Below are 19131 nucleotides of genomic sequence, written 5' to 3' on the forward strand. Positions count from 1 at the left end.
GCCAAAACCTTGTCGTTCGTACTGCCCGCCAACATGAAGTACCCAACCTGACCACTCCCAACAACAACAGGAGTTTCTCGCTACAGTGACAACTGTCTGTGAAGCCAAGCCTGCTCTTCGTGTGACATCGACTACCATCTGCGACATTTCCCTGCTCCTTGCGTGAACTTGTGACTTTCTCTTGCATGATCAGATAGCTGCGAGTGGCGCTTTGCACTTTTCAATGCTATTTTAACTTGAATCGTTAAAATTGCATATATCTTCGGTTCTACTGAATGAATTTTTTGTTGGTTTGGTGTTAAATTGCTTATTAAATGAATAGTGCTCTATTTTTCTACATTTGTGACTGATTTTTCACATGTTGTGCTTTTATTTTACTACTGTGTGAAGGGCTGAATAAAGTCTTTACACATTGCCTCAAAGTTGAGCCTGGCTGCTCTGTTCGAAGCTATCAGAGTGTTGAGCACAGATTTATTTGGGGTTTGCTTTTGACTTCACCATGACAAAGTTTGTGGATGCTGCTTGAGTTGGGGCTCACCTCCCTCAATCAGTAATCCAATTTCTTACAACTATGTTTATAAATAAATATCACACCTAAAACTGGGAAGGACATACTTAGAACATTAATGTATTTACAGTTTTGTATTGTGTGGCTCAGGCCTCCTGGACTGAAGAGTATTGTACTATATGCTCGATGTAAATTAAACATTAAAGCGAAAACCAATAACTTTAATTGAGCAGGAGAAAGAGGATCATAGCTGACAAAATCAGGGCTCTAGAAAACTTGGAAACCAGCCATGCCATCACACAGGATGGGATTGAATAAACAATGGAATAAATGTGATTTTAAGTTTCTGCAGACACATTGGTTAGAGGAACAAAGGATATAAATTGATGACCAGGTTCAGCCTGTAATACTTGGCACAGTAAACAAGGTGCAGATCTTCACTGTATAAAGTGTAATTATGTTATTGTTTTTGTATCATAAGACTCTTTGCAAGGGTTCGAGTTCATCTTTAACTATGTTCAGATTAGCAACTTTACTATCAGAAAATAGTAGGGAGTTTCAGAGATTCAGGGCAGACACAGAGAAAGTCTACTTACAGGTCATTAGTTTCTGAGTTTTTGGGCCTTCAATGCAACCACCTCTTATTTCTAGAATTATATTCTCCTCCGGGATAATGAGCAAAGAAGCTACGGATATAGGTGTGATTAAATCGATTGTTTTACAGGTTATAATGGCAAGTTAAACTGACATCTTGCTTCCAGGGTTATCCACTGAAGAACGTTTAACACAGGCATGATATGGTACAGAAACATGCCAGCATTAAAGACCACTTGACTGGTACAATTCTTTCTTAATATGGGCACACCATTTAGGAGTTCTTGTCTGCAATTGATCCTGTTGAGAACCATGACCAACACCACTAGATTTAGGTTGTCCATGGGGCCGAACGGTTTATTATTTTGTAGGAGTTTCAATTCACAATGAGACCATTTAGCAATCTTTATTATATGTTCATTGAAATGTAACCTAGTGTCAAACATGAAGCTCAATGATATAGCTTTTTTGACCACAGTGGGTGGGAATCCTGGGAGTGAGGAAAGTATGCCAGACTTGAGTCTAAGAACGGTCGCTGAAGGACAGAAATGCAAGAGTTAAATCTTGTTTGAGTTGAGGATGAGTCTGTATCGAACAAGCTAGTCTTTTATTTGATCAAGACAATCTGAAATAAAAGAAGCACCTTCATGAGATTTAATTCAACCAGCATAGGGCAGTCTTATAGCCTTATACTGCAAACAGAAGAAAAAGTGTATACTGCGAACAGAAGAAAAAAGGCACTGCCTTTTTAAGAATCCATGAGGCTCCTTAACCACAGTGCACCCTCCTGGCAGTTTGCCTCAGAGAGTCGGTTCTTTTATAGGATGTACATGTAATGATTTCAGAAGAAAATATTAGCATTCAATGCCCAACAGTCAAAGCGGTGAGATGGGACGTTTGTTAACAACTTCAAGTCAATGAAGATTGCAGCAACGCAGAACCAGGACTACAAGTAAGTAACCTTTTCTTCTGCATGTACCTGTACTACACTTTAGCACAGGTTAGCAGTGTGCAGAGTCCTAAAGCAAGCAAGTCAGCAAAACAGGAGGGTTGAGGGCAAAAGGCTAGGGGGAAAAACAATCCATGGATTCCAGGTCTGTGCACAGAACTAAAGTGATCAAGTCAGCAAAACACTAGAGCATTTCATTTACAGGCCCTGGGCACAGGCAGTGCCGTTTAAGCTAGGGACTTACAAGTAGATTAAATATGCCAAATGGGTATAAGCTAATACTACCATATTTTAAGGTAAGAACTCAAGCACTTTAGCACAGGTTAGCAGTGTGCAGAGTCCTAAAGCGAGCAAGTCAGCAAAACAGGAGGGTTGAAGGCAAAAGGGTAGAGGAAAAAACAATCCATGGATGCCAGGTCTAGAACCGTGGACACCCATGGGAGTGTGCCTTGCGTGGATCCCACTGAAGCTTTCGGAATCTTCAGGGATCCACAAAATTGCTACCACTTAGTGTTCCCATACTTGTGCCGATAAAAACGATTCCCCGTTTATGTGGTTGGGACTAGTGCCAGCTAAAGGAACAGACCAGACCAGGAAAATGCAAGTCTGGGAGGGGGTTTGAAGGGCATTGTGAAGAAAGAAAGGTTGAGGGATCTACACAAAAAGGACACAGATTTTGCCAGAATACCTGAAGTGGAAAAAGTTATAAAGGCGTAAGAGTAAAGTACCCCAAATATCATAATAAAAAAAAATAAAAAGGGCTCAGCATAGGAGGTGGAAAATTCTCAGTGGTTACGGGGTTACAAAACGCTACATCAAAATGCAGTAATAGTATATTTTTGCTCCCAGAACCCAGTATCCTCGGCTTGCCTTTCACCCTGTACAATGCTTCACTGCCTCTTTGCCTAGATTTGCTCCATATAAACACCATCTACATGCATACATATAGACATACATATTAAATACTAGTCAAATACATATGCAATATTTCACAAATCTTTTTAGCTTCTTGTTTCAGGATTTTTGGATCGATATGTTAAAGTCAATATAAATTATGAGACATTTAATATGTAATTACCCAAATACATATTATGAACGTACGTGGGTATTCTTTGCTCTCACATTTATATTGGCCAAATTCCGGGGATAATTGTGAAGGGTTATGTCTTCAGGGGTACGAAACAGCCAGAGAAACCAAAGGAAAGAGACCCTGTAAAATATATGCTATATTTCAATTACATTGGAGAAGACCCGTACCTCACTGCCCAGCAGCGATTGCACCTTATGAGAACCAGCCATACATGGTTATGCGCGCATCTTAAACATACAGTAAAACAAAAAAAAAGCAACAAATCAAATAGCTCACTGCAAAGGCAAGCATGGATGTCTACTTGAGAACGACCTTTGCTGGTAACATTCTTCTCAACATTCAGATCTTTTATAGATTCAGATGCTATTTGAATAGTGTTTCAACCAGGACTTAACAGGGAGCTAGACAAAGTTGCACCATTATTGATATCAGTTCTTCAGCACAAGTCTTTCAATGGGAGCATTGCCCATTGTGTCTGTAAGAGGCACATCTCGTAGGGGACGATTTTCCACTTGAGTAGTTTGCCACTTCATGATATCTGTCCATCTGCACTTGTCTGAACACCCTCTGGATGTCCTGCACATGCAGAGATAATCTCTGCCCTAGACTAAGACCGCTTGGTTGAGATGACACTCTGAACAGACCCCTTGTGTGAACAGTGAGTGTTTCTGTGACAGATACTATTTATTACAAGTGCCACAGCATATAATGGCCTTGCAATAAGGCAGGTACGATAATCTTTCTGCCAAACTATAAATAGGGCCCTCAGTGGTGATAGTACCTAATTTTCAACATTCAACTAAATCAGAGGAGGTTGGATTCAACCATCAGAGAAAGTTGTCCTGAATGTGCTGCACCTTGTGCATGCAAAGATATACAGACGAAGTATCCATAAACTATGAAAGATGAAACATACGCATTAATAACTGTGATTCAAAGGGGTAAAAAAGGATGGGAAAACCCCTAACAAGGACCTCAGAAGAAAAGCAGCAGGATTTAGTTACAACAGTGATTTGCATTTCCTAACACGGATCAGAATCTAGGAAAATATTAGGAAAATACTAAGATTCTTGACTACTGGGACTTTGCCATTTGAGGTGGGGAGTGGAGGCAATTGGGTGCTGTCCCTGTCCCGTGAACTGATATTAACAATGGGAAGAATTTTCAGACTTTCAGACATTGCTGTTAAAACATTTGCAGTCATCCAAACCCCATCTTCGAGGACTTGGGACACATTAGAGGATGACTCCCTAAAATGGGTCTTCAAAGATGGAAAATTAACTGTGTATCAAATGTGCACGTCATGACACTGAATTCTGTAGCACGTTGAAAGGAGTACTTTGGACGGGCCTCTAGAGTTCTGCAGTGAGATATGGCTGAGCCCACTAAGTGTAACTGTTTATTTATACCAGATGTAATCCGTACCAGATGCAGAATGTCTTGCACTTCAAACCAGATGTACCAATGATCAACACATCATATACTTGTGGAACAGGCTCCTGAGTCTCCAGGGGAGGAGAAAGTTGCGAGGGGGGTGGTTGATCATGCATGGACTTAGGGAAGTTGAGAGACTGACCAAAAGCTTCAAACAGCTGTGCGTATTCTGAACGGGCTCTGCCGCTGACAGAGATCATGCACTAAACAAACAAAAACTGCAAAAATCCAATTACAATTTTAAAACCTGAAAGCACTTCTATTTATTGCAACATTTCTATATTGGTGGGGGTGAGGGAAGTGCGATTCATTAGGTTGAAATAAACAACAGAACAGTTTTCGGCCCATTTGTCTTACCGCTGTGGTGGGAAGCTGGTTTGGTTCCCCATCACGGTACGTGTTGAGGTAGGCATCAACCAAGGATGTATAGTCAGACATCATTTCATCCATTAGAACCGATCTCAAAGGAAGCAAATACACAGCTTTTAATGCTAGCACCTTCAGCAAACGTGGGGGTGTTGGGCGTACAAACCAAATGTCTTGTTCATCCTGGAAAAAACAAAGACCAAAGTAACAAGATAGCAACCTCCCAGTATGGGTCCTCAAATCCTGGTGTGTTGTATCAGGGCCATTTAATCAGTAACCCAATGCCTTCTTTAGACTGTTTGCGCAGCCCCAGAGAACACTTTTCTGTTTTCCTGATTCTTTTAAAAGGACTCCTTCCCAACATCCACTTCAAAATATTCCTTGGAGACAGTTGGAAATTGGCAGCCTGTCTACTCACACACCACTCCCTGGAATGTTTCCAAATGGTTGCATACCCTTTTCCCAGTGGCTACAAAATACTCCTTTAAAGCTTTTAAGTCTAGCTATTTGCCTGTATCGAGTAATTTAAAACTAAGTTTAGACATTTTCTTCTCATAGCCTCTTAATTTTGCACATCTTGTACTACCTTTTCCTCAGGTACTGTAGTCTGCTAACATTCTGAAATGCCAACACCTGCCAAAGCAATGAGTTTGCTTTCCTACAGGGAGCACAGTACATGCTCCTCACTGGACGCTACTTACATTGATCAGACTACTTAAGCAGCACTTTATATCCTGCACCTTGACCACAAAGCCATAGTAAGTACCATTCCATTACTTAAGCCTTCTGCCATCCTGAAGCAGAGAGGAAGCTGCCCTGTTAGAACAATGCCCATCATTCCACCCACTCACAAAACAGCACTGCTTCTCTCCTTCCTTCCTGTTCACAACTGCTTAAATGTATTAACCTGACGTCGTGTCATTACCAGTTGCAGTGGTCTTATTTAAAGGTCTGGCATAACTTTGCCTCCCTCATCCATCCTCTCTTTGGCACAATCCTCGATGTGGACTTTTTGGTCAGAAAATCTAAATCTCGCATAACTACTACATTAATAAAACATTAAAACCTCCTTCTTCCATCTTAGACAAACATCATTCTCTTTTGACCTCTATAATAGACAAAGTTCATCACATCAAAATGCATCCTAGTGTTATGGGATTATAACTACTAGATTAATGCCACATTAGACAATTGATCATAGTACTTCATATTTGAACATATGCTAATTTTGTGCTGCAAAGGCTTGGCCCTTAGTCAGATCGGTCTTTCAATACACTCAACTACAACCCTCTACTGATGTCTCTAATCCCCATTGTCACTGTATTCTTATGGTACTAAACCTTAATATAGACTCAAACATATCATGCTGCCAGAATACTGAGGGCCAAAATATCATCAAGGTAAGCATGTATACATATATTCATAGGTTTACTTAACTCCACCTAAATGGATCCTCTCTCTCTCTCTATATATATATATATACACACACACACACACACAGTAACTAAATTTAACTACCCAGTTGCCACTGGGAAGTTACAGCTAGGACCGTGTTTCTAGAGGAAATGCCTTTTTTGTGTTGCTAATAACTTTGGCCCCATTTGACAAATCTCCAAGACACTTTCCAAAAACGTGCTACTGTTTGACTAGTTTGTGCATGGTACGTTTCGGGGTGATAAGTGAAAGGGGGGCCAAACATCTTAGTACTCGGGACTCAGTCGCACGCCAATCTGTTTCTCCAAATCACCAATTTCATCTAGGAGTTTCTTACTGTGTTCACTTGCAGTCTCTATTCCGAACACCATCCAGTGTAATTAAAGACGCAAAGTCAATCTTAAACAAAACTGAGAACACCAGACCAGAATTTAATCATATTGAACAGGTGAGAAAAAGAAAAAAAAAAAAGTAAGAAAAGATAACCAACATTTTAAAGTCAAAAGTACCTATCCATACTTATTGGATGATAAGTACACCAGTCGCACATACATACCCCAACTCTGTTCGCCCGTGGGCTTGTTTCAATAAATAACACAAATGTGTTACTTTTCAGACAGTTCAGGAAATTCGAGGGACGGATTGGATCCCAGAGAAGGTACAAGTTAAGGCACAGACTCTAGAGATAAACCTTGTTTTGTTTTTACAATGGGGCCAGACCCGCTCTACAAGCAGGAGCAGAGGCAAATCCCAGAGGGGGTTAGCCAAACCCTAGGGGATAGATGCACCTGTCAGAAATACTATCAGTGGGGGGCTCCTCCAGAGTAGACAGTATAGAAAAAATACCTATCTTTAACTTATATTCTTACACACTCAAGTACAGAAATCACCTAACTGAATAAAGGTTTGTCGTTTGTCCCTACAGAACGCAGCGATGTTTTGGAATTCCACAGTGAACTTTTGAGATTTTTTTTTTTTTAGAAAAACTCTTCTGAAAGCATTTGTTTTGAGATGGCAACTCCTATTCTAACTGATTTAACTGGCTTACTACCTACCTCCATATTTTCCTCAATCCAAAGTGACCCTTACCTGTGGAGTTTCTCACTTTTGAGTACTCCGAGACCTCAAGGTATAATTAACAAAAAATAACTTTATTCCATATAACATCTCATTACAAAATGTGGAACCCTTCACACACTCAAAATGGATAGTACCAGTATTGTCAAACCTGCAGAGTTAGGTGACGGCACTGTCCTACACGACAGACTCAAACAAACTGGAAATCCTACTCCAACTTCATAACCTTGACCATTATGCAAAAGTTACTAAAGATCCAACAAGTGAGAAACAAAGTGAAACACTCAGATTTACAAATTAAGCTAAAGAGATAGTTTTCTCAGCAAAAACGAGTTTTCATACCTTAATTGGTGCAACCCATGCACTCCAGTTATTTATAAGCTTCCTAAAGTTAAATAAAATCTTGATAGCTTCCCCCCTCCCCAGGAGACACAATGTTTCAGGATAGATAAGTCAATACATTGACCTTATCAAGCCCTTTGTGCCCCTTACAAAATGCTATTTATGTGACAGCATGGATTTTATGAATCTCATTGAAGACTCATCTACCCACAACAGGATCCTTATTGGTTACTCTGGACATAGAATCCCTCTATATCAGGCTTCTTTTACAAGTAGCTCATGAGCTACTTGTAGCTCTCCAGCTACCTGTAAGTAGCTCTCCTGTGTGCAGCTCAGTGAACATAATTAGAAGCTTTTGCTTGGTTGACTATATGTATATATACCAAAATTGAGAATTATGTATTTGAAATGAAATTGTGTGTTTTTACAGAATTCATATGCTGATGTTTGAAGAAAAACGGTTACATTTTCAAAATATATTTAAAGCGGTTATTTGAGTGATACAAAACAACTGGTGTTGCAGAGACTATTACTATTATTATTATTAACTTGGTGCTAGGGGTAATGCATCTATGGCTGTTATGTATTACCCACGTAGAGGTATTCCACATTGACAAACCATTTTATACAATACTGCTGACAACCTTGCTGATGCTTGGAGGTGATCGCTGCTTGTATCTTGCATATGTTGGCTACTAATGTAATCGTATCTGATGCGGTTCCTGCTACATCTCTAATAATGGTAGCTCAGGAGGATTTTCATTGAAAATAAATAGCTCTTATTGCAGAAAAGGTTGGAGACTCCTGCTCTATACGAACATACCCCAATTAAAGGGAATCAACATCATATATAGCATCGTTAGCTGCAGAACTAGACTACGCCCAGTCTTGCGAGTCCTCCTGAGGCGGAAGCCGGGAGCAGACCTTTAGCAATTTTACCCTGATTAATAGAGAGAATTGTGTGTATTTTACTCGTGTACTTGCTTTTTATAAAACCTACTTCACCTGCTCATTTCCGGTTCCCCGCGCAGCCGATTCATCACTGCGGCGGGAGGTCACCGACCTTTGGACAATACTTCACGCCACTTTGGCGAGCGCCGAGGCCACGCCCCCTCTCGGAGGCCACGCCCACTTTCAGCGCATTTAAATAGACGCTGTTCACGAGCGCCCTGCCCAGTCTTGCGAGTCCTCCTGAGGCGGAAGCCGGGAGCAGACCTTTAGCAATTTTACCCTGATTAATAGAGAGAATTGTGTGTATTTTACTCGTGTACTTGCTTTTTATAAAACCTACTTCACCTGCTCATTTCCGGTTCCCCGCGCAGCCGATTCATCACTGCGGCGGGAGGTCACCGACCTTTGGACAATACTTCACGCCACTTTGGCGAGCGCCGAGGCCACGCCCCCTCTCGGAGGCCACGCCCACTTTCAGCGCATTTAAATAGACGCTGTTCACGAGCGCCCTGCCCAGTCTTGCGAGTCCTCCTGAGGCGGAAGCCGGGAGCAGACCTTTAGCAATTTTACCCTGATTAATAGAGAGAATTGTGTGTATTTTACTCGTGTACTTGCTTTTTATAAAACCTACTTCACCTGCTCATTTCCGGTTCCCCGCGCAGCCGATTCATCGCTGCGGCGGGAGGTCACCGACCTTTGGACAATACTTCACGCCACTTTGGCGAGCGCCGAGGCCACGCCCCCTCTCGGAGGCCACGCCCATGTTCCCCTTCCCTCAACTCCCATAAATCATGTGCCATTACCGGACGCGCAGCGGACGAGCGCAGCGGGCGCGCCGATTGCGCGCTGAAGGCGCGCTTAAGGCAAGCCCGTCTGCGCCCGTCCGCGACCAAACGCGCCTAGGGCCTAGGCCCCTTCTCCTACCCGGCCCATTACAATATTCATCGGCACAGCTACTCGCTCTTCAAGCCAGCAGGCCCATTGAAGCCTCCCTGACCATCCATATCAAGAATCTGGGCATCACAGCCGCAGCAACTCCGATCGCCCCTCCCTCCCCCCCTGCCCTCCCCTCCCCGTCCTAATCCCCCAGCCGGCCCCAGTCAGGTCCCACTTACCATATTCTACCTCAACACGCGGTCCGCGGTTAAGCATTGCCACGAACTGTCAGTTTTGCTTGATATCCATAAACCAGACCTCCTATTCCTTACGGAGACCTGGTTCCGCGACAGCTCCCTCCCTAATCTCCTTGCCTCCCTTCCAGCCACCTACTATGCCCTCCGGGCTGACCGCCCAATGGGTAAATCCGGAGGGGGTGTCGCCCTGATCGCCAGAAAGGATCTACCATTCCAACCTATCAGTGTTCCCTCGATAGGCACGGCCGACTTCTTAGTCGCTCGCTCTCTTTGTTACCATACTCCCCTCACCTGCCTTCTTATGTACCGCCCTCCTCAACCGTCGCCTACCTTCTTGGACGGATTTCAAGAACTGGTGGCCTCCCTAGCTGTAAACAATTCATCCGTCCTGCTCCTGGGTGATTTTAATTTCTGGCCTTCCGACCCAGCTGAATGCTCCACTTCCAAGGAATTTTCTGAAACCTTACGCTCTCTTAATTTCATCTCGCATATCAATACCCCGACCCATATTCATGGACACACGCTCGACCAAATCTGGTCTCTGAACTGCCCTATTTCTTCTCTGTCCATCTCTCCCTGCCCCTGGTCTGATCACTCATTGATCTCTTTCTCCTCTCAACTCGGACCGCCTATCAAGTCCTCGCACCCCAAAAACATCTGGGCCCGTTCCTGGGGGCGGGTAGACCTGGCTGCCTTAGCCTCCTCTCTCTCCTCCTCCTGCCCCGATCTGTCCGGCCTGCCCTCAGCAGATCAAGCTAATTCCATCAACTCGTGGCTACTCTTAGCCTGTGATTCCATCGCTCCCCTGAGGCGCATTTCCTCCAAACGGACTAATGATTCCAACCTGTGGTTCAATAACGATCTGAAGGCACAAAAACTAGCGGTCCGCCATGCAAAACGAGCATGGAGAAGACAGTACTGCCCTCAGCTTAAATCACACTACACTTCCCTTTTGCAGCAATATAAGAAATCCATACTGTCCACCAAAAAAGAGTACTTCTCCTCCAAAATCCTAGTTGCGGAGAACAAATCCAGAGAAATTTTTGCCATCATCAAGAAACTCGCATACTCTGATCGAACCACCCTTACACCCTCCCCCTCTCAACCTCTTTGTGATACCCTGAACTCCTACTTTTTGGACAAAATTGCGACAATCAGGGCCAATATTCCTCCCCCTTCCCCCTCTTTCCGAGTCCCTCCTTGTCCCCCGATAGACGCCCGCCTTCACTCATTCCCTCCTTTAACAGAAGATTCTTTCCTTTCCCTCCTCCCTCTGGTCAAATCTGGCTCCCCTCACGACCCTTGTCCTGCTCATATTCTTGCTCATGTCTTCACCAACTGTCCGCTACCCCCCCTCACCTTTCTTAACAGTTCCTTGGCCCAAGGCGTGGTCACCCCCGCTCTCAAATCTGCCATAATCCTGCCCATTCTAAAAAAACCTGGATCAGATCTTTCCGTCCCTGCTAACTACCGCCCCATCTCCCTCCTCCCCTTCCTAGGGAAAGTCCTGGAGCGGCATGTCACCAAAGCACTATCTTCCTACGTAGAAGCAAACCGAATCCTGGCGCCCCGTCAGGCCGGCTTTCGACCGGCTCACTCCACCGAGTCGGTCGTGCTTTCTGTACTGGACAACCTTAGAGAGGGAATGGACACTGGCATCCCCCAGGCCCTGGTGCTACTCGATCTCTCGGCCGCTTTCGACACGGTAGATCACTCCATCTTACTCTCCCGTGTCGGAGCGGCGGGGATCGGAGGCACCGCCTTGGTCTGGCTGTCCTCCTTTCTAAGCGGACGCACCCAGGCAGTTCGCCTGGGGGATTTCTGGGCTGAACCACGGAAGTTAGTGTGCGGGGTCCCCCAGGGCTCCTCCCTTTCCCCCCTACTGTTTAATTTGTATATAGCCCCCCTCATCTTTGCTCTTCAACAGATGGAGGTCTCCGTATACAATTATGCGGATGACCTCCAGCTCATTTTTTCTCTGTCTCACTCCCCTGACTCCAAATCCAAATTCCAATCCACCATGCTTTTCATCCGGGACTGGATGAATCACAACCACCTGAAACTAAATCCAGATAAGACAGAGCTTGTTCTGACAGGTGGTTGCTCCAGTCCCTGGTCCCCCCTCTTCTGGCCCTCCTCACTTGGTCCTCCCCCACCCCCTACCTCCTCCGTCAAAACCCTGGGCATAAAAATCAATGATCAACTCACTATGCACTCCCAGGTGAGCTCGGTGGTTTCCTCCTCTTTTCTATCTCTCCGCACTATCCGTAAAGTCTCCCGCTTCTTCTCCTTCACAGCCCTGAAACTTATTGTACTGGCCATGGTCATCTCCCGCTTGGATTATGCCAACGCTCTTTACCATGGCATGCCAGCCTATAGCGTACGTCGTCTCCAGCTGGTCCAAAACCAAGCGGCCCGCCTGGTATACAACCTGACGAAATCCCATCACGCCACTCCCCTTTTGAAATCCCTGCACTGGCTCCCTGTGCGCGAACGCTCCCTTTTTAAGGTGGGCTGTCTCGCCTTTCAGGCCCAGCTAGGCAGGTCCCCTGCTTTTATTTCCTCGGAGATCATACCTTATGTCCCCCCCAGGGAACTTCGCTCCTCTTCTCACCACCTACTCACAGTTCCTCGCTTCCGTCGTAAGAAATGGGGAGGGTCTAAATTCTCCACCCTCGCCCCTGTGTTCTGGAACTCCCTTCCGATGCAACTCAGAACTTCCAATCAATACCAGCCCTTTCGAAAGGCCTTAAAAACCTTTCTTTTTTCCAAAGCCTTCCCCTCATAAATTCTCCTCATTTTCTCTCCCCGCTCCATGACCTCAGAGACTCTGCCTACTGTAGCGCCATGAAACCTTTGGGTGTACGTGCGCTGTATAAATATTTTAAAATTCAAATTCAAATACACCAGGATCCAACATCTTTCATTTTTATCATTTCTAGAACTGGCCCTCATTGGCAATTTCTTTGAATTTGACAATGATTTATATTTACATATGAAGAGGACTTCCATTGGGGTAGTGATTTCAACCACATTTTGCAGTACTGTACATGGATGAACTGGAACATAGAGTCATTCTCTCCAGCACATATTGAATTCTGGAAGAGCTGTATACATGACATCTTCGTGATTTGTGAGGGTGACTCTCAGACACTGCTATTATTTCAGACACAAACTGTGATGCCCCTAGATTCACTATGCAATGCCATCAATAAGAAATCTCTTTCCTGGACCTTTCTGTCTATGTTAAACATGATCATCTCTACACCACCCTTTATAGGAAGCCCAAGGAGAGGAACACACTCCTGGCATATGTAGCGTCCTTCCCAGCCTGGGAGAATGTAACAGACTACGCCAAACACAGAGCTCTGATTTGCACACCTTTATTCTTTAGCATGCAACCGTTAAACTGAACGTTTGGTGTTACATCACAATACATAATACTCTTAAGGAGTCTGCAGTGGACCACTAGAGTATTCAAGCCATAAACACAGCCCACAACATCGCCCTCTTTGTTAAATAAAAAGTACAAATCTAATATATACACATACAACCATTACAACTCCTGGATGCGTCATCAAGGTGCTCGCACCAGCCTTCGAGAACTAGTTGTATAAGACAGGGGAGGGGCGCCTTCATCCGGCATCTATGGAGAAGACCCAGATGCTAGACTTGGGCACTCAAGTAGACTTGCCTCATTTGCAAGGTCTGGAGCCGATGAACAAAGGCTTAAAGTGAGACGAGTCTCTGGTTATGGATTTTACAGGTTGTTGGGCAGTTAACATATGTCCTTCACTTGCCACAACTCTTAGCAGTTCAGCATCAAACAGAGTGTACGTTGTGCAGGTCTACTTTTGCTTGACAAGATCTCGGTTTTCCTTCTCGAAAACCGTGTCTAGAGCACGTTAGCACTTGGCATACGCCTTCATTTTCCATTGGCAAGAGGTGTCAATGGCACAAATCTGGTCAGGGTCTATTGACCGGCTGGTGGTCCATTGAAGTATCTGTGGTCCAAGAGCTCTCTTGAACAGCAAGGTGGCAGACCTTTCTCCTTTAGTGGAATGGTAGGCACAATGGGCTGGGCATAAAGCAGACTTAAGGCTGATGCCTGCCAGTACAGCACGTTGAACCACCCTTCTCAAAATAAACAGTCCAACAACGCCATTTGCCTGTGGCCAGATGTGTACTTTTTTGAGGTTTGATATTCAAATAATTAAGAAAGGCTTTGAACTCTTTGCTATTGAAGATTTGAGAATGGAGGGAGCATCCCATATTGTGGGAATGGCATTCAGCTTCTCAATTACTCTGTCATGTGATTTGATAAGTCTTCCGCTCTTAATATGACTAAGTCATGAACAACAGAAGGTTCCTCAAATTTTTTTTGAATTTCTGGTATTCAACATCATTTGTAAGAGGTCGAGTATGCTTCTTCCATGATTGTGTTCCTCCTTGAGCCTAAGCATGCCTTTGCCATTATTAGTAGCTGACAGAATCTGTTCAATATAAAGAGCTTCAGGCACACTTGACTTTACTATGAAATTGATGTAGGCTTCAGCTGCTTTGGACATTGTGCTAGGATGCTGTAGGGGCACTCATGAAAAGCAGTGTGCAGGGTTTTGATCTTTGTGCACAATACTGCAATCATACTCCTGCAGACGCACCCCCAGCCTCTCGATGTGAGGGGGCATCATGGCTTTCAAATTTATGAAAATGGTGAGCAAGGCTTGATCTTGCTTTCTGTACAGAAACACATGGAATTGTTCACACGCCCATACTACAGCCAAACTATCTTTCTCCGTTTGAGAATAAGCATGTTCAAGTCTGAGATAGACCCCGACTAGCATAGGCCCCAATGCGTCTCTGAGCATCGGGATGTCCATTATGTTGGGCAAGGATCGCTTCCAGCTCCACCGGGCTTGCATCTACCACAATCCGTGTAAGTAATTTTGGTTCAAAGTAAGCCATTTCAGTTGCATTTTTAATTGAGTGTTTTATTTTCTTGAAACTTCGATCACATTCTGATAACCATTCAAACGGAACATATTGCTTTGTTAGTTCTTAGAGGAGCACTTACAGTGGCAAAGTCACAAACGTACCTGGAACAGTAGATGGTCATGCCTAAGAAGGATCGCTGAATGGTCACATTTTTGTCTGTCCAGCACTTGCTGTTCCTAGGCGAGTGTGGTTGTCACCATTGTGTAGGAACTTGGGTACCACGAGCAGTGCCATTGCCTTAAGAATTTTATGCACCAGCACTTCCCCAACCATTTCTATCCCATTAGCAAAATTTCTGGGTTGGGCGTGGAACCTAAGGGCGAAAGCCTCTAGCAAATCACAGATAATTCCCTCTCAAGCTACCAACATCGCTGTCGCCTAGGGTCAAATTATGTAAAATGTTTTTACAATGCTGTAGCCCAGGGGGTTTTTTAATTATACATTGTTAAACTTGCTGTTAGTCCGACTAGTTTAATGCTTTTTTAGAATTCATTTTAACTTATTTATTGATGAACTTAACAATTTTAATGTGTTTTTATATGTAATGTTTTGATTTATGTTTGTGTCTTTCATGATTTTGTTAAATCGAATAAAGACTAATGGTATGAATGGTCACATCTTCTTTAGATCAAGTGGATGACAATGCTTGTACCTTTAGAGGGTCTAGAGTCATCCCCTTTCGAAACAAAATATGCTTAAGAATTTAAGTCTGTTTTGTGTAATTCACACCTCTGAGCATTTAGTGTGTGAAGAGCATCAGCAAGCAGATGGCATATTTGTGTGAGTGCTTCGTCATGTTCCTTTTGTGTAGTCCCATCACCAGTATATCATCATTGTAGTTAAAAGCAGCATGTGTTCAAAATTAGGAGCGAGGGGTCCCACTCACCAAAGGGACAGGACACCGAAATTAGACACTTCTGTCAAGAACAAGATCCCTTTGGGCTCCTTTTTTAAAGCATACAGGTACTCTCAGTTGTCGTGCATACACCGTTCAAATCATCAGCATTTATACGAAACAAAAAAAGATGATATCATTTTTTTAAATTTTATAATGTACGATTCTCTTGGGATTAAAAAAATAGAAATAAAAACAAATTCATAAAAAACGCATTATCAATGTACATCAAATGATCAAAGAGAATTAAAATTGTTTTAAAACAACACAATCTAAAAGACTGTGACAATTGTTGGAGACATGAGACCCAATCTTATCAAATTGGCACACCAGGCCTTACAACCAAATAAACCAAGGTCAACACTTTTTCATATTATCCTCTTTCTTAATGACCCCTGGGGATGCTTGGGTGCTCAATCAATACAAAGCGACGCGTTTCGGTGGCACAATATGGTTCACCACCTTCTTCAGGCATAACATAACAAATCAGTGTCTCCCCAAGCAATCTAAAAACAACGATATATAAAAAATGCAGTTAAAATACAGTCTCAAAAGGACCAACTTATAGTATAATCCATCTTTTTCTTTTTGTCATTTATTAAATTCTTGCTAATACAAACATATTGAAAAATCCTTCATAAATACAATAAATACATTTATATTACGATTTTGGTTTCAAGCATGATGATTCAACAGCTATCCATACAGTCACACACCATCAATATGGTATCATACACAAGCACACACATATATATATCACACGAGTACCCATCCGTTGTGAGAAAAACCAACAAACAATGGGAGAACTGTTTCTTACTCTGATGTGGTTGCTTTTCATCTCCAGATCACACCATGCAAACAATGGGAATATGGCATATATGTCCTCCCTAAAAAGAGTAACAGCAATGTTTGGGCGTCATGCTAGAATCTTATTATTATTTTTACTTCTTTTTCTAGCTAACATACCACCTGCCACTAGTGGCAGGTGGTTGGGTCTTATGTCTCCAACAATTGTCACAGTCTTTTAGATTGTGTTGTTTTAAAACTATTTTAATTCTCTTTGATCATTTGATGTACATTGATGATGTGTTTTTTATGAATTTGTTTTTATTTGTATATTTTAAATCCCAGGAGAATCGTACATAATACAATTTAAAAATGTTATATTATCTTTTTGTATGAATGCTGATAATTTGAACACGACACGAGCACGACAACTGAGAGTACCTGTATGCTTTAAAAAAGGAGCCCAAAGGGATCTGGTTTTTGACAGAAGTGGTTAAAAGCTTGTGTGACAGGCTGAGTTACTCGATGAATGACATCGTGAAAGAATTCTGCAGCTGACCACACACCAAAATTGATTCTTTTGTATCTGAACAAACCAATATGCGTTGAAAAAGTAGTAATCTACCTACAGTTGTCTTCCAGTTCAAGATTATGGTAATTTTTGTTCGGATCAAGTTGGGAAAAGACTTTGGTGCCATTCAGCTGTGTGATTATGTTTGCAATGTTTAGACCTGGATGTCTTTCTCTTTCGACTGCTTTTTTAGCCTGCTAGATATCAACACAAATTTGCACTGAACCTCCACTGTCCTTTTTTGGCACCACCACAATGGGTGAAACCCACGTCATCATTCCAGTAGATCGCTCGATTATGACATGTTGTAACAGTGTTTCTAATTCTTTCTCAACAGCTTCCTGTGAGTGAAAAGCTACTCGATGGTGTCGCTGTGCAACGGGGCGAATATCTTCATTAATGTGAAGCTGTACCTTCATTATCTTAAGTTTCCCAAGTCCGCGAAACAATGTGGGGAATTGACTATTTCAGAATGAGCATTGAAGTTGTAGTTAATAGAAATAAGTCCCATGTCAACAGCAGTGTCGAAACTTAATAAGCAGACACTCGACAAAGTACCGTGGAGTACATGTATCAGCGCTGGCACTGTCTTTTTCCTGTGCAGCATGGTCGCCACAGAGGAGTCTTTACCCTGCAAGGCTCTAGAAACTGTCCTGGTACACACGTTGGTTTCAGACTGTGTGAGAAGTGGTATCAGAGACAGTTCTTTGTACTTTTCTGCCAACATGATGTCTATCAACGCGCCATTTGTCTATAATGAAAGGTATAGGACACCCTTTAACCTCAAGCGTGATTTTAGTACGATGTCCAAAGGAACTTTGTTGCTTCATGTGGCGATTCTTTTTAGAGTTGTGTTTTTTTCTTGTAAGGAGCTAATCCTACATGCGCACATCGATCTGTGACCGAAATCACTATCGCACATCCAGTCTCCCAATTGTCACTCGATGGCGTGACTGAACTGTTGGACCATAAATTTGATAGCGATCGACTTTATTTCCTTGCCACTTGCCTTAGTCTATGTGGCCGTTTGGCCTTGTGGGAGTAGCTATAGTGCGTCTGGAACCTTCTGGAGTCCATTTTCTTCTCTCTTTGTGACACACTTAGTTTCTCTTTTGCTTTGCAAACCATTGCAAAATGGTATTCCTTCCCACAGCCTTTGCATATTTACCCGAAAGCAGGAAATTTACCTTCATGTGGAAAGGAAAATCCACATCTGAAACAATTTCTTTGTCTTCTGAGACATCACTCGGTCGGCCTCTGCCTAGTGTTTCTGCTTATTTTTCATGCTCATTGCCGATTCATTTTGGGTTGTTCCAGTTTTCATACCAGCAGCTTGTCGATCAACAAATTCCTCCACTCTCGCAGTCATGAGCACTTTCTCCAAACTGCACGCTTCTCTCAGCATGCATCGTTGGAATGAGTCGGAAAGGCAACCATCAATAACTCTAAGGCGCATGGCTTCATCATAGAATTCATTGAACATGCAGTGCTTTATAAGCGTATCAAGTCTCTAAAACTCATCCATCGCCTCACAAGGTTGCTGTCTAGCTTGGTTGAAAGTGTACCTTTCATAGTCAAAATGTTATGTTATGTTATGTTATTTATATTTTTATAGCGCACAGCTGCCCCAGCAAAGGGGCGTTCTGGCGCTATGACAGACGCTACAACATAACACACAATAAAAGAAAAGGAAATTAACCAGACACGGGAAACAGTAAAGTTTTAATCGCCTGCCTAAAGGCGAGCAGGTCTTCAAGAGCTCGGATGTGTACCGGGAGCGAGTTCCACAAACCTGCCGCGAGCACCCTAAAGGAACGGCCACCCATTCTGCTCAATTTAAAGCGCGGACAGACCGCCAGGTGACGTTGGGATTGAATTTGGCCTCCAACGTCTTCTTGATTTGATAGCATGATCCTTCACCAGCTTGAGATATCTTCTTTATCACTTTTTTTACTTCGTCACCTGCAAGGTTCTTTAAGTATCTGATGATCTTTTTGTCATCTGCT

At 43.1% G+C, this 19131-nt stretch overlaps 1 protein-coding gene across 7 annotated transcripts in view; it reads right to left on the minus strand.

Annotated features, from left to right (window-relative positions):
• Positions 1-19131, minus strand: part of EXD1 (exonuclease 3'-5' domain containing 1) — a 972955-nt gene that overhangs the window by 53373 nt on the left and 900451 nt on the right. For all 7 annotated transcript variants that reach the window (XM_085627141.1, XM_085627146.1, XM_085627144.1 and 4 more), the window contains one exon: positions 4933-5124. In XM_085627141.1, the coding sequence (XP_085483267.1) occupies positions 4933-5124 (192 nt within the window). The remainder of the gene's footprint in view (positions 1-4932; positions 5125-19131) is intronic.

Source organism: Triturus cristatus, chromosome 9, assembly GCF_964204655.1.
Source record: "Triturus cristatus chromosome 9, aTriCri1.1, whole genome shotgun sequence".
Taxonomy (NCBI): Eukaryota; Metazoa; Chordata; class Amphibia; order Caudata; family Salamandridae; genus Triturus; species Triturus cristatus.